The 13,405-nt window shown below is 36.0% G+C and overlaps 2 protein-coding genes across 4 annotated transcripts in view; both read left to right on the forward strand.

Annotated features, from left to right (window-relative positions):
- arhgap39 (Rho GTPase activating protein 39) overlaps positions 1-3,385 on the forward strand; it is a 72,421-nt gene extending 69,036 nt beyond the window's left edge. For both annotated transcript variants that reach the window (XM_016551183.1, XM_016551182.1), the window contains exons 9-10: positions 147-316; positions 2,786-3,385. In XM_016551183.1, coding sequence (XP_016406669.1) covers positions 147-316; positions 2,786-2,980 — 365 coding nt within the window. In that variant the 3' untranslated portion in view covers positions 2,981-3,385. The remainder of the gene's footprint in view (positions 1-146; positions 317-2,785) is intronic.
- A 5,004-nt stretch (positions 3,386-8,389) lies between these two features.
- Positions 8,390-13,405, forward strand: part of gfus.2 (GDP-L-fucose synthase, tandem duplicate 2) — a 22,155-nt gene continuing 17,139 nt past the window's right edge. The window contains exons 1-4 of one of the 2 annotated variants that reach the window (XM_016551184.1): positions 8,390-8,650; positions 10,884-11,032; positions 12,750-12,864; positions 12,952-13,080. In XM_016551184.1, coding sequence (XP_016406670.1) covers positions 8,579-8,650; positions 10,884-11,032; positions 12,750-12,864; positions 12,952-13,080 — 465 coding nt within the window. In that variant the 5' untranslated portion in view covers positions 8,390-8,578. The remainder of the gene's footprint in view (positions 8,651-10,883; positions 11,033-12,749; positions 12,865-12,951; positions 13,081-13,405) is intronic. The other variant, XM_016551185.1, reaches the window with a different exon arrangement.

Here is a 13,405-nt window from a genome sequence, read left to right on the forward strand (position 1 = left end):
ATTGTTTGATGAAAAGTATTGCTAGGGACAATTTAGTAGTCGCTGGTTCTAGGGACATGTCATTGGGTGTCTACTAAATTCTACACTCTTGTGTCCTGTGAACTTTGACCTCAGCAGTCTCTCTCTGTCTCTCTCTGTCTCTCTAGCGTCGCTGCTGAAGCTCTGGTACAGAGAGCTGGAGGAGCCGGTGATTCCTCATGAGTTTTATGAGCAGTGTGTCATGAACTACGACAGTCCTGCGGCTGCTGTCGACGTCGTCCTCAACCTCCCTCACATCAACAAACTGGTGCTCTGCTACCTCATCCGCTTCCTACAGGTCTGACTGACCACCTGTCTATCTATCTGTCTATCTGTCTGTCTATCTATCTATCTATTAGGGGTGTAACGGTACACAAACATGACTGTTCGGTACATACCTCGGTTTTGACGTCACGGTTCGATATGGTTTCAGTATAACATGAGGAATAAAACTAAACAAATTGTTGGGGGTTTTTTTGTTTTGTTTTTATTAAACAATGGTTTACTGAACAAACTGCTCTTTCTTTAAATGCATTTAACTCTTTCCCGCCATTGATGAGTTATCTCGTCTTTTACAAGAAAACGCTTCCTCGCCAAGACGAGTTTTTACGGCTTTTTTTGGTTTTCACTGTTATACACTCGGGGGCGCTATTACACATCTTCTGAACGAGTACAAAACCTCCCGAACAAAAACACACGTGAACAGGACGGAGACACGAGCGAGCTCTTATGTAAACAGATGCATATGAAAAATAATGCGATCATCAGCAATAGACAGCATATAAATGAAAACTGCATAATGTTACGGAGTAAAATGTTGATCCAGGAAGTGGTATATGTCTGTGCAAGCTTTGGAGGCATTGATGGACTTTGATAACCGTACTGAATATCATCCAGATGTAGTTTTTGATAAAAATGTGATTCTCACCTTTTTGCTCAAAATTATGCATTTTTATGAAACCTACCTATATTCAAGTGTTGATAAAAAAAATAATGCTTTAAGCTAGAATAAAACATATTTTTTTGTTTAAAGGTAGATGCTCCGATCTTTATTTTGGTGTATTTCATATTCAAATATTCATACAGCAAAATATACTGGAGGCCATCAAATTTTTGTGAAAATCATCAAAATCGCTGGAGGTGGCTGGCAACTTTTTTCAAAAATGCTGGCGGGGAAAGAGTTAATTATAATTAAAATAAATAAAAATGGATAAAAATCTACCTCAGCTTATGGTCTCTAAACTATAGTGAGCCCTTTTACCTTACTATAAGATTGCAATTAACAACAGAGCCCAAACTTAAATTCAATTACTATTTATTTTTAACTATAATAATCAACACTCAAATTAAAAAATTGTATGCAAACATGTAAATTGCACATAATGCAGCATTTAAATTAACTTCTAAATTATACAATTTCAATTTGTTGTCGAAATATAATAATTTAGCCTACAGAGTGGCTGTCATAACTTGTTTCGTAAAAGATTTGTTTAAACACGCATTAAACAATCACTAACAGGTAAAGTGAAACATAATTAAGTTACAGTCTAATATTTCGCAAAATGCTTTTCACTAGACTTCATTTCTCTAGCAAACAACGAGCTGTAGACATTGCTACATTGCTAACTTGCCTGATGTAGGAAATGCTACGTGATATTTTGTTTACAAGCTGTTTAAATGACATCTCTCCTTGGTTGAAACACTTATTGAGCAATTACATGAGGGGTGAGATGTTCATTCATGTTTATTTCGCGTTAAAACTAGTAGTAAAGAGGAAGGGATTTTTATGAAACCTACCTATATTCAAGTGTTGATAAAAAAAATAATGCTTTAAGCTAGAATAAAACAGATTTTTTTGTTTAAAGGTAGAGGCTCCGATCTTTATTTTGGTGTATTGCATATTCAAATATTCATACAGCAAAATATACTGGAGGCCATCAAATTTTTGTGAAAATCATCAAAATCGCTGGAGGTGGCTGGCAACTTTTTTCAAAAATGCTGGCGGGGAAAGAGTTAATTATAATTAAAATAAATAAAAATGGATAAAAATCTACCTCAGCTTATGGTCTCTAAACTATAGTGAGCCCTTTTACCTTACTATAAGATTGCAATTAACAACAGAGCCCAAACTTAAATTCAATTACTATTTATTTTTAACTATAATAATCAACACTCAAATTAAAAAATTGTATGCAAACATGTAAATTGCACATAATGCAGCATTTAAATTAACTTCTAAATTATACAATTTCAATTTGTTGTCGAAATATAATAATTTAGCCTACAGAGTGGCTGTCATAACTTGTTTCGTAAAAGATTTGTTTAAACACGCATTAAACAATCACTAACAGGTAAAGTGAAACATAATTAAGTTACAGTCTAATATTTCGCAAAATGCTTTTCACTAGACTTCATTTCTCTAGCAAACAACGAGCTGTAGACATTGCTACATTGCTAACTTGCCTGATGTAGGAAATGCTACGTGATATTTTGTTTACAAGCTGTTTAAATGACATCTCTCCTTGGTTGAAACACTTATTGAGCAATTACATGAGGGGTGAGATGTTCATTCATGTTTATTTCGCGTTAAAACTAGTAGTAAAGAGGAAGGGATGATCGCGCTCCACACTGAGGCGATTATATCTAAATGTTGCTCTTTTCAGTCACTTAGCAGTTTGTTTGTGAAGTCTGTCAAACTACACTTTCATCTGTTCATCTCAAAACGATATTAAGAGACATGAAGAGATCTGTCTGTTTTCCATCACAGGTATTTGCTCAAGCCTCCAGCGTGTCCATGACTAAGATGGACGTCAGTAATCTGGCGATGGTGATGGCGCCAAACTGCCTGCGCTGCCAGTCGGACGACCCGCGGGTCATCTTCGAGAACACGAGGAAAGAGATGAGCTTCATGCGCGTGCTGATCCAGCACCTCGACACCAGCTTCATGGACGGGGTGCTATAGCACAAACACACACATTAGCATTCACACCTAACGCCCACACATGAATCACCCGGCAAACCTCCTCCTGTACACGACACAGTCGCGCTCGCCTTCCACAGCGTTTAGGTCAAATCCACCATCCCCATGATTTCTGAATGTTTCTGAATAGATAAACCATCCGTCCTCACATGATAGTGACTGTCCTGCTTTGGTTTCTAGCGTGCATGTATGTGCCGAATGTGTTTGTTTCTGTTTTCTAACTCGACTGACTTGTAGACCGGTCCGTCTGATTTTATATGATTAATTTATTTGTTATTTATTTGAATAGGGTTTGTAAGTATTGTACTGCCTTTTGAAATAGAAAACATCTGTCCTCACTGATCACATGCATCGATCTGTGTGTGTGTGTGTGTGTGTGTGTGTGTGTGTGTGCACTGAAATGGTACAACACAAGTGCCCCTCATAGTGAACTACCTGCGGTAAAGGTGAAGTGTGTAAATTATGTGTAAAAATGCACTTTCTGAACTCGCACACACTGAACTCTAATAGCTAATTGTTGAGTCAGAAAGTGTTTAACATCCAGAATATTACGTGCTAATATAAAATTCTCACATATGCTCACACAAGCATCCAAACGGCCTCATTTACACACACACACACACACTGATTTGGTTTGGTGCTTGTAATGATCTATATCACACTGCCAAACACACAATATTGATACTCGGTGCCCATTCCTGCCTCCAGGAGGCGTATCGGTGAGAAACAAGAGAGACAGACAATTATGGAGGGAGAGATAAACAGAGGAGAGAATCTCACGAAGAAGTGGCCGGGTTATATTTCACCACAAAATCAAAAATAAATAAATAAATAGAGGAAATGTGAATTTGAGAGTTTGAGAACCTAAATGTGAAAAACTAAGGGCTGATCATAATGTCATAATATAAAATGAAAATGAAATGAAAAATTATCTGAAAAGAAAATAAAGGTCCATTTATATATAATATATCATGATTTAAAAATATATATAAAAATGACCATGGCCCAAATATTATTTTGAATATTTTTAATTGGAATTTAATTGGGTTAAACATATCGTCATGATATTGATAAAAAAAAATTAATTAATAAAAATGGGCTTTATAATTACCATAAATGGCCCAAATATTGTCTTGAATAGTTTCATTTGGATTCTGAGAGTTGAGCATATTTTCATGATATTTAAAAAAAAGAAAGAAAGAAAGAAAGAAATAACAAATAAATATGGTCCTAAAATGACTATAATAGCCCAAATATTATTTTAAATAGTTTTATTGGATTTTGAGGGTTGAACATATTATCGTGATATCAAAAAAACACCCTTAAAATGACCATTTTAACAGATAAAAGCCACATTAAAATAAAATAAAATAATTTTAAAATAGCCCTTAAAATTACAATTTTAAATTATATATAAAAAGGCCCTTCATTTTTTTTTATATATTATTTTAAATATTTTTAATTGGATTTTGAGGTGAAATATGAGCTGGATGTGCTCTTGACAGACAAAGATGTTTGTATGTTTGGCTTCTCCTCATCTCTGCACACCCTGATCTGTCATGGCCACACGTTCACGTCCTCATCTGTACAGAACAATGTGTAAAAATACAAATAAAAGCTAAAACGAAAGAAAAGAAGATAACAAAATAGTTCAGGAGCGTTTAGGTTTGGATCTCAAAACTCATCCATTAGCAAAAACTTAGATTAAAAAAATAATAAAAATATGATATGAAATATGATTCTATGTCTGATGAAAAGGGAAGAAAATCCATGAGCAGAGCACTGTGACCTTCATCCTGAGACCAGCACACACACACACACACACACACACACACACGCGCGACAGAGAGGATTATGGGAGATTGTGCTGTGTGCAGAGATGTTTCTCGTCACAGGTTTACGCTCATGGTCTTATTACTGTGTTTATGGAGTCATGTTAATAAACCCCCTCTCCCTCCTTTTGTTCTGAGGTCAAAGGTTGCTCTGGATGTAACGGTCGAGCTGAACATTGTTTATTAAACAGTTGAAAGGATTCATTGACTGCTGTCATCTTTTCACACACATTCATGTTCAAACCATCACAATGGCTATTATTACTTTAAGCTCTTAGCAGATTACTTATGAGTACAAAACAAATTTGGATAAATGATTTATAGAAATGTTTGTTGTCATATATTGCTATTAAATATTAATACTATACTGCATATTAATATTCAGTACTGTAAAAGATTATTAAATCCACCCCCTCCCCTCTTCATTGAAGAATTGAAGACCCAACCACGACAACCCCACCTTATTTTTCAAGATTCAAAATTAATATAAGGAATAAATAATAATAAAAAACATTACAATAGGTTAAGTATTGTGAAATGTAGTTTTTGCAAAATACCAAATTATTGTCATTACTTTAAAATGCACATTGGATTGCATTGTATCCAATGTGCATTTAAACTAATGACAACATGGTCATTTAGTATCATTTAGTTGATGTTCTGAAGTCCTTGGAGGGGCTAGGTGTCCTCTATTCAAAGGTGTTGGGTCATCTGAAGACTTCGTAAGAGGCTGGATCCAAGCTGGAGCTGCCTTAAAGGGGTCATATGATGTTGCTAAAAAGAACATTATGTTGTGTATTTGGTGTAATGCAATGTCTTTACGCGACGACACAAAACCAATAAAACGAAACACACAGCGTCTCCACGACATGGCGGCGGCGGCAACAATACTACAGTGAGAATAAAAGTTACGCCTTCTTTCTTTGCGTGAACATTTGGGCGGCGTTATGCAAATCTTCCCACATAGTGACGTAGATATGTGGGGGCGTGTTAGAACGAGCCGTTTTAGGAGGGTGTGGACCAGTCTTAACTTTTATAAAGAATATCTCTTTGGGTTTGAGACTTTAGTCTTTGCAACTTTAGGGATCTTATCTATTCACGAACAGCTTGTAACACTCCAAAGAGAAAGCAAAACTTGAAAATGCATTATATGACCCCTTTAATATTCTTACAGTCATTTTCCCTGATATATTGGTGCTATTTTATGGAATGCCAAACCTGCCTAAATTAGAAATAAATAAATATACAAAGAAAAGTACAAAAAAGTAAATAAATAATTTATACTTCTATTTCCTTAAGTATTTTTTTCTACATTTATTTTTTCTTTTATTTATACATGTATTTATTTCCACTTTTATTTATTTTCACATTTATGTATTTATTTATTAATTTCCACATTTATTTATTTATACATTTCTTCGTTGGTAAGGTAATGAGGAGGGCGTGTTTTACCTCAGGAATAGCAATCGAGCCAGAGTAGGCGAGGGGAAAGCTTTGAGACCACAGTGACACCTTGTGTTTCCCAAATGAAATACAAGAAGTGTAGCCTGCCCTACATGACATGCCTGTTGATAGTGTGTGATGAATGAGTTAGATGGGCAATATGGCCAAAATCTTATATCACTGGTTAAGTCATTTAATATCACCCTAACTGTACTGGGTGACATGGATACATATACTCATTATTTCCTACTTTTACATACACAACATGTGACAAATTTCTTCCCGTGTGGACAGTCACAGCATCAGCTGATTATAATGGGTTCTCTCGGTGTAGACACGGCTTCAGATGTAGATTAATCACATGATTTAGCCTGAGTCATCAACTTGAAATATCCAGAATTAGATCAAACAAAAGGTGTCTATGGGAACAGAGCTAGAGTATATGAAGAGTTCAGATGCAAAAGCCTATTTTTTTCTTTAAAATATTCCTTTTACAGTGAAAAATTACAACAGTATTATTATTATTATATTTTTCTTGTTTATTTTACAGTGAAAGCTTACAATAGTATTATTTCTTGTGTTGTTTAATATTTGCATTTACTATTAACAATAACATTTATAATATAAATTATTATTTTATTAAAATATTTTAACAAATATATGTATATATATATATATATATATATATACAGTATCTCACAGAAGTGAGTACACCCCTCACATTTTTGTAAATATTTTATTATATCTTTTCATGTGACAACACTGAAGAAATGACACTTTGCTACAATGTAAAGTAGTGAGTGTACAGCTTGTATAACAGTGTAAATTTGCTGTCCCCTCAAAATAACTCAACACACAGCCATTAATGTCTAAACCGCTGGCCACAAAAGTGAGTACACCCCTAAGTGAAAATGTCCAAATCGGGCCCAATTAGCATTTTCTTCATAGATTAATGGCTCACACTGAATTTCTGAAAATTCTGAAATTTCAGAAAGGATCACGAATCCCAGCATGGCCCAAATATTATTTTAAACATTTTATTTGGATTTTTGTGAGTTGAACATAGTCATGATATAAATGCATTTATTTGCCTTAAAATTGCACTAAAATGACCATTTTAAGATGTTGGTTTACACTCATGGTCTTATTACTGTGTTTATGGAGTCATGTTAATAAACCCCCTCACCCTCCTTTTGTTCTGAGGTCAAAGGTTACTCTGGACATTAGGTGATCTTTACACACACACACACACACACAATCATGTGCAAACCGACACAATGACTAATTACTTTATTACTTCATCTCTTAGCAGATTTTGATAACTTTTTAGCACTTGATCACTTTTTGTAACTGATGAATACAAAAAATGAATAAAATAAGATTTATTATAAATTAAATTAATATTTTAGTTATTAATACTGTATTGCATATTAACGTTCAATATCATAAAACGTAATCTGTACAATATTAATAAATTATTTTTTAAAGATGTATTTAGATGTATTTATTTAGTAATACACACACACATAATGTGTGTGTGTGTGTGTGACTGAATGTTTAAAAACAATTATTAGTAGCCTACTGTGTATAATTATCACGTGTGACTGAATGTTTAAAAACAATTATTAGTAGCCTACTGTGTATAATTATCACGTATAAGGATATTTCTGTTATACTTTGTGTAATACAAATACAAACAGTGCACAACAGTAACTAAAGCATGATCAGTTACAGTTATGAACAATAAAAAGACACAAAATAGGGAATAAAAAAATCATACACGAGTATTATGATAACTGACGGTCGTAAAACTTTCAAAGCTGTACTGTGATTGGTTTATGAGGCGCACGTGATCCACGTTGACCGTTACACCTTCTCTTGTTCAGCCGCGGAGGATGGGATCTGCTTACATCATGACATCTCTGTTGTGCTTTACACGCATTTCTGTGAATGGGATGAACTGCAATGTGGGATAAATCGGAGGACGTCCAGCCTTCTACACGTAAGAGCCAATCACGAACTGCTTAAATCATCGCATCTGCATTTAAAAAGCTCCGGTTTCCATAGAAACAGCCAGTCTTGAGAATTTGCGGTGCGCATGCGCGCTGACCGGACCAACCGGAAACTTACGCCTATACCGCTATTCGTAGGAAACAGCATATGGGACAGCATATGTCGGATTGTATTGCTGATCAGAAATATGTTATTTAAATGAGCTTCGCAAACAGTTCTTGGCATTTCGGTATTTCCCCATTCAAGCAGATAGGAGTTGATTTTGCATGAGCAAAACAGCTGCCCGGAGGCGATGAAAATATGGCCACCGAGTGAACCGAGTTTACAAGAAACGGACTTTAACTACAGTGACACCAGAGAGCAGGTAAATCATTGATTTCATCAATTGTGAACTCAATTCATACACGCTCGTATGCTCGTTTCAGACACTTCAAGGACTGTTAATCACAATTTGAGTTTCAAAAGAGTTTATAAAGTTCATTCATTGAGTATTAAGTCTGTGCTGTGATTTTTTTTTTTTTCATGTTTATGGCGTTATCACGCATTGATGAAAATGACAAATGATTCCAAAGCATGTCGATGTATGTAAATCCAGTATCTGTTTGTATATGTGTTTTGTGGTCATGCTCCACTGCATAAGCTGACACCTCAAACTGATGTGTTGTCATATTGAAATAAAGGGTGTGTCGGTGTTTAACTTGATATCCTCGGACAGATGCAGCTGTATGCGGTGCATTGTGAGCTGTAGGGAGGAACGGAAATCATATATACCCCTAGAAAATTACTGTTGTGCTGCTATGGAACATCAATGGAAATCTGACTTATCAGATGACAATACCATGACACTGTTTTAAAAAGGGAGTACAGTAACAAAGAACAGCCGCTCTGTTGCCATTAAACATATCATGGAGAACTGTGTTAATAGCATGTTTTTTAGGACGCTACATTAATAGTGTGTGAATATGGTATCACCGCTGTACGAGTGTATAGATGGATGAATGGTTGCATAGATAGATTGACAAATGCACATGTGTTAACCCCTGAAATGCTCATCAGCAGTGTTGGGGAAAGTTACTTCTAAAAGTAATGCACTACAATATTGCATTACTCCCTAAAAAAGTAACTAATTACGTTACTTAGTCACTTTTTATGGAAAGTAATGAGTTACGTTACTTTTGAGTTACTTTTTAAATCTGGGCAGGGCTTGCTTGTTTATATATATATATATATAGGGCTTTTACAATTTTAAAAGAAGAGCTTTTTTCGCACCAAAAGTGAAATGAACATGCATCAGGCTGAGGGAAATGTAAATTCACATCTGTACAGTAGAGGGCGCTGCTCAAGCAAATTGCATGAAGAATATGACGCAGAAGAAAGTTCAACAGTATTCAGCAATAACAAAAATGAAACACAAATGTGTAATTTTTACTTATTAGTATGGTTAAATTGGATCATCGAAGGTCGGTAGTAAAGACATTGGTTAATAAAATGGGATTAAATACATAAATTATATTTATCTTATTTAAAGGGGTCCTATTATGCTTTTTTATTTTTTCAACTTTAGTTGGTCTGTAATGTTGCTGTTTGAGCATAAAAAAGATCTGCAAAGTTGCAATAGCTAACCAATCACAACACACACTGGCCCAGCTAACCAATCACAACACACACTGGCCCAGCTAACCAATCACAACACACACTGGCCCAGCTAACCAATCACAACACACACTGGCCCAGCTAACCAATCACAACACACACTGGCCCAGCTAACCAATCACAGCACACACTGGCCCAGCTAACCAATCACAGCACACACTGGCCCAGCTAACCAATCACAGCACACACTGGCCCAGCTAACCAATCACAGCACACACTGGCCCAGCTAACCAATCACAGCACACACTGGCCCAGCTAACCAATCACAGCACACACTGACCCAGCTAACCAATCACAGCACACACAGGCCCAGCTCTACAGAGTACAGAAGATATTAGTCTACACCACTTAGGCCTATTAAAATATTTTTTTTTTTTAAAAACTGACCCGAAACAATAGGTAGTCCTACAGAATGTAGGCTAGATATAGGCAGCAGTAATTTATAATCTAATATAATGCACGCAAATTTGTTCTTTACAGAACGGAGCGGGATCTGAGCGGGAATTGGTTTACGGCGAGCGTGAGCGGAATATTAACGGAGCGCTTGCTTGGGCGGTTAGAGCGACTGAGTGGAGCGCACGTCCATAGAGCGGAAAACGTAGCGGAGCGTCACACCGGTCCGCTTCGCTCACATGCTCTGGTCTAGAACTACAGTAAGATCATGTTCACACAGTGCACGCAATGCCTCTGCACTCACTCCCGATTTCTCTCAACATGGCAACACAAGAGCTGTCAGTCAATACATGGTAAACAAAGTAACTGGAGTTACTTATTTGAAAAAAGTCAGATATTAAACTCCGATATTTCCTTCTAAATTAAAAAGTAATGCATTACTTTACTAGTTACTTAAAAAAGTAATCTGATTACATAACTCGCGTTACTTGTAATGCGTTATCCCCAACACTGCTCATCACACCTTTTCTCTCTCTCTCTCTGTCTGTCAGATGAACGGGTCAGTCGGGCCGATGCGTGTGTTGGTGACAGGCGGCAGTGGGCTGGTGGGGCGAGCGATAGAGCGGGTGGTGAAAGAGGAGAGCGGAGGGAGAGAAGGAGAAACATGGATATTCCTGTCATCCAAAGATGCCAATCTTATGTAAGAGCTCCTGGTCAAACACTCATCAGACGTCACACAGTTATACAACACAATCATTAAACTATTATCACATATCATAAAGCATGTACTTTAGATTTTATAAGTGCATGTTATGTAAGTAATAATAATGTTCTGTTGACACAAAGAATGATAACTCCTGTTTATTAGAAGCGTAGTTCACTGTAGTTTTGTCGTCTGCCACTTTAAATGCACAAGACCTTTAACCCTTAAATGGCGATCATTATTACATATTTGGGCCTTTAGCAACCCAGAATGTATATCTAACATGGATGGATCTCTAAACAGCCCCAATAGTAAAAAAACATCCTGATATTTTAATTTCAATTACAAAGTAACAATAAAAAACATATTTCGTCTGAATCGTTCCCTATCCACTATATAGTCAACGAACAGAAAATTCTAATTCTGTGAGCAAGTGACTGAATTCAGCCGCAGCTTCAGCGTCTATTTATAGTGTAGGGGGCGGGACGCTTCGGATTCTAGAGAGGATTTGATTGGACAGAAAGTTTGATGAGAAGCTGAAGTGCAGGGTGATGTCATCAAAATCATATTTACATATTGGCGAAAGTGAGAGACTGCAAGTTTTGAATCCTTATATCTTGTAAATACGAATTTTGTCATTGTTTTGGAGCACACTAGCTTATAGATAATATTAAGGCTAACATATTCATACTAAAAGCCAAAAAAAAATTTCAATTTTGATTTAATGGGGACTTTAAGGTCCTTTGCTGTCAATGTTTTTATTGTTCATCAGATGGAAAAAAAATCTTCTCAATGTGATTCCACCAATATCATTGCCATGTGTCATTTACATAGAACTTGAAACTTCATAGTTATCCTTCTAGGTATGAACGGGCCGTAACAGTAGCATTCAAGCAGGAAATATTACATACATAAATCAATTGCATAGTCTTTTCTGTATGAAATATATGTACACTGATTCTTATTAAAGATATTCAGTCAAAAGCAGTCAGCAATTTTCTTCTTTTCTTTGGTTGTTTGATTAACTTTTAACGACTCCCGACAGTAGCCGATATATTAGGCTACTGTCGCTTTAAGAAGTCATGCACGTATGTAATATATTATACTTCTTTCCTTTCACTCAATACATAACTGACTGCGTTTATGTGGATATGTATGTGTGTGTGTATTTAATCGTTACGGCGCAGTAAGTTGCAAAAATAATGAAATTCGTTTCCCTCGCGCTGACAGAACGCGTCTTTTCGCGCGCTGCGTGTGTGACAGTTACTGAGTTTTTCGCGCCTTACTGGCTTTTAAAATCAAGCACATCCCGCGCTATATTTATTCATTTTATTCACCTCTTAATCACTTTAATGTGCCAAAACTTTAATCAGTACTGCGCTGTGCGGATATATATACGGATATATATGTGATTTGTGTTGTTATTTTAGACTATGCTTGTGATATTGTGAAGCACTTTGGGCAACCTGGTGTTGCATTAAACTGTGCTATATAAATAAATAAATAAACATATATATATATAATATCTCTATACACCATTTTATAACGTCATTTCACCTACCTGATCTGTGATATCTTTCGCTGTGTTTCTTCATCTTATACATTAGCGTAGATATTAATACATATCCATTATATACATATATACATTACAGAAATCTTTTATTTTATTGCCTGTTGCTCATTTGTGTCATATGCATTACACGTGCTGCTTTAGGAGCGCTGAAGAGACGAGAGCAGTCTTCGAGAAACATCGTCCGACACACGTTATTCATTTGGCCGCCATGGTGGGAGGACTCTTCAGAAACATGAGACAGAACCTGGACTTCTGGGTAATTATTAACATTAAAAAAACAATGGAAATATACAAATGTTGGACATGTATTAGTGTTGAGTAATTAAACTGTGTTTGTTTTCAGAGGAATAATGTGCACATCAATGACAACGTGCTGCAGGCGGCTCACGAGTTCGGCGTGGTGAAGGTCGTTTCTTGCCTTTCCACATGTATCTTTCCAGATAAAACCACCTACCCTATAGATGAGACCATGGTGAACACACACACACACACACACACACACTTTAATAAGCAGATATTGGGATGGTTTGTGTGTAGCGTTCTTTTAAAGGGCAAATTTTCCTTGATCATTTGTGACCCTGGAGCACAAAAGCAGTCTTAAGTCGCTGGGGTATATTTGTAGCAATAGCCAACAATACATTGTATGGGTCAAAATTATAGATTTTTATTTTATGCCAAAAATCATTAGGATATTAAGTAAAGATCATGCTCCATGAAGATATTTGTAAATTTCCTACCGTAAATATATAAAAACTTAATTTTTGATTAGTAATATACATTGCTAAGAACTTCATTTG

The sequence above is a fragment of the Sinocyclocheilus rhinocerous genome, unplaced genomic scaffold (genome assembly GCF_001515625.1).
Source record: "Sinocyclocheilus rhinocerous isolate Xijiao unplaced genomic scaffold, SAMN03320098_v1.1 scaffold555, whole genome shotgun sequence".
In the NCBI taxonomy this organism is placed as follows: domain Eukaryota; kingdom Metazoa; phylum Chordata; class Actinopteri; order Cypriniformes; family Cyprinidae; genus Sinocyclocheilus; species Sinocyclocheilus rhinocerous.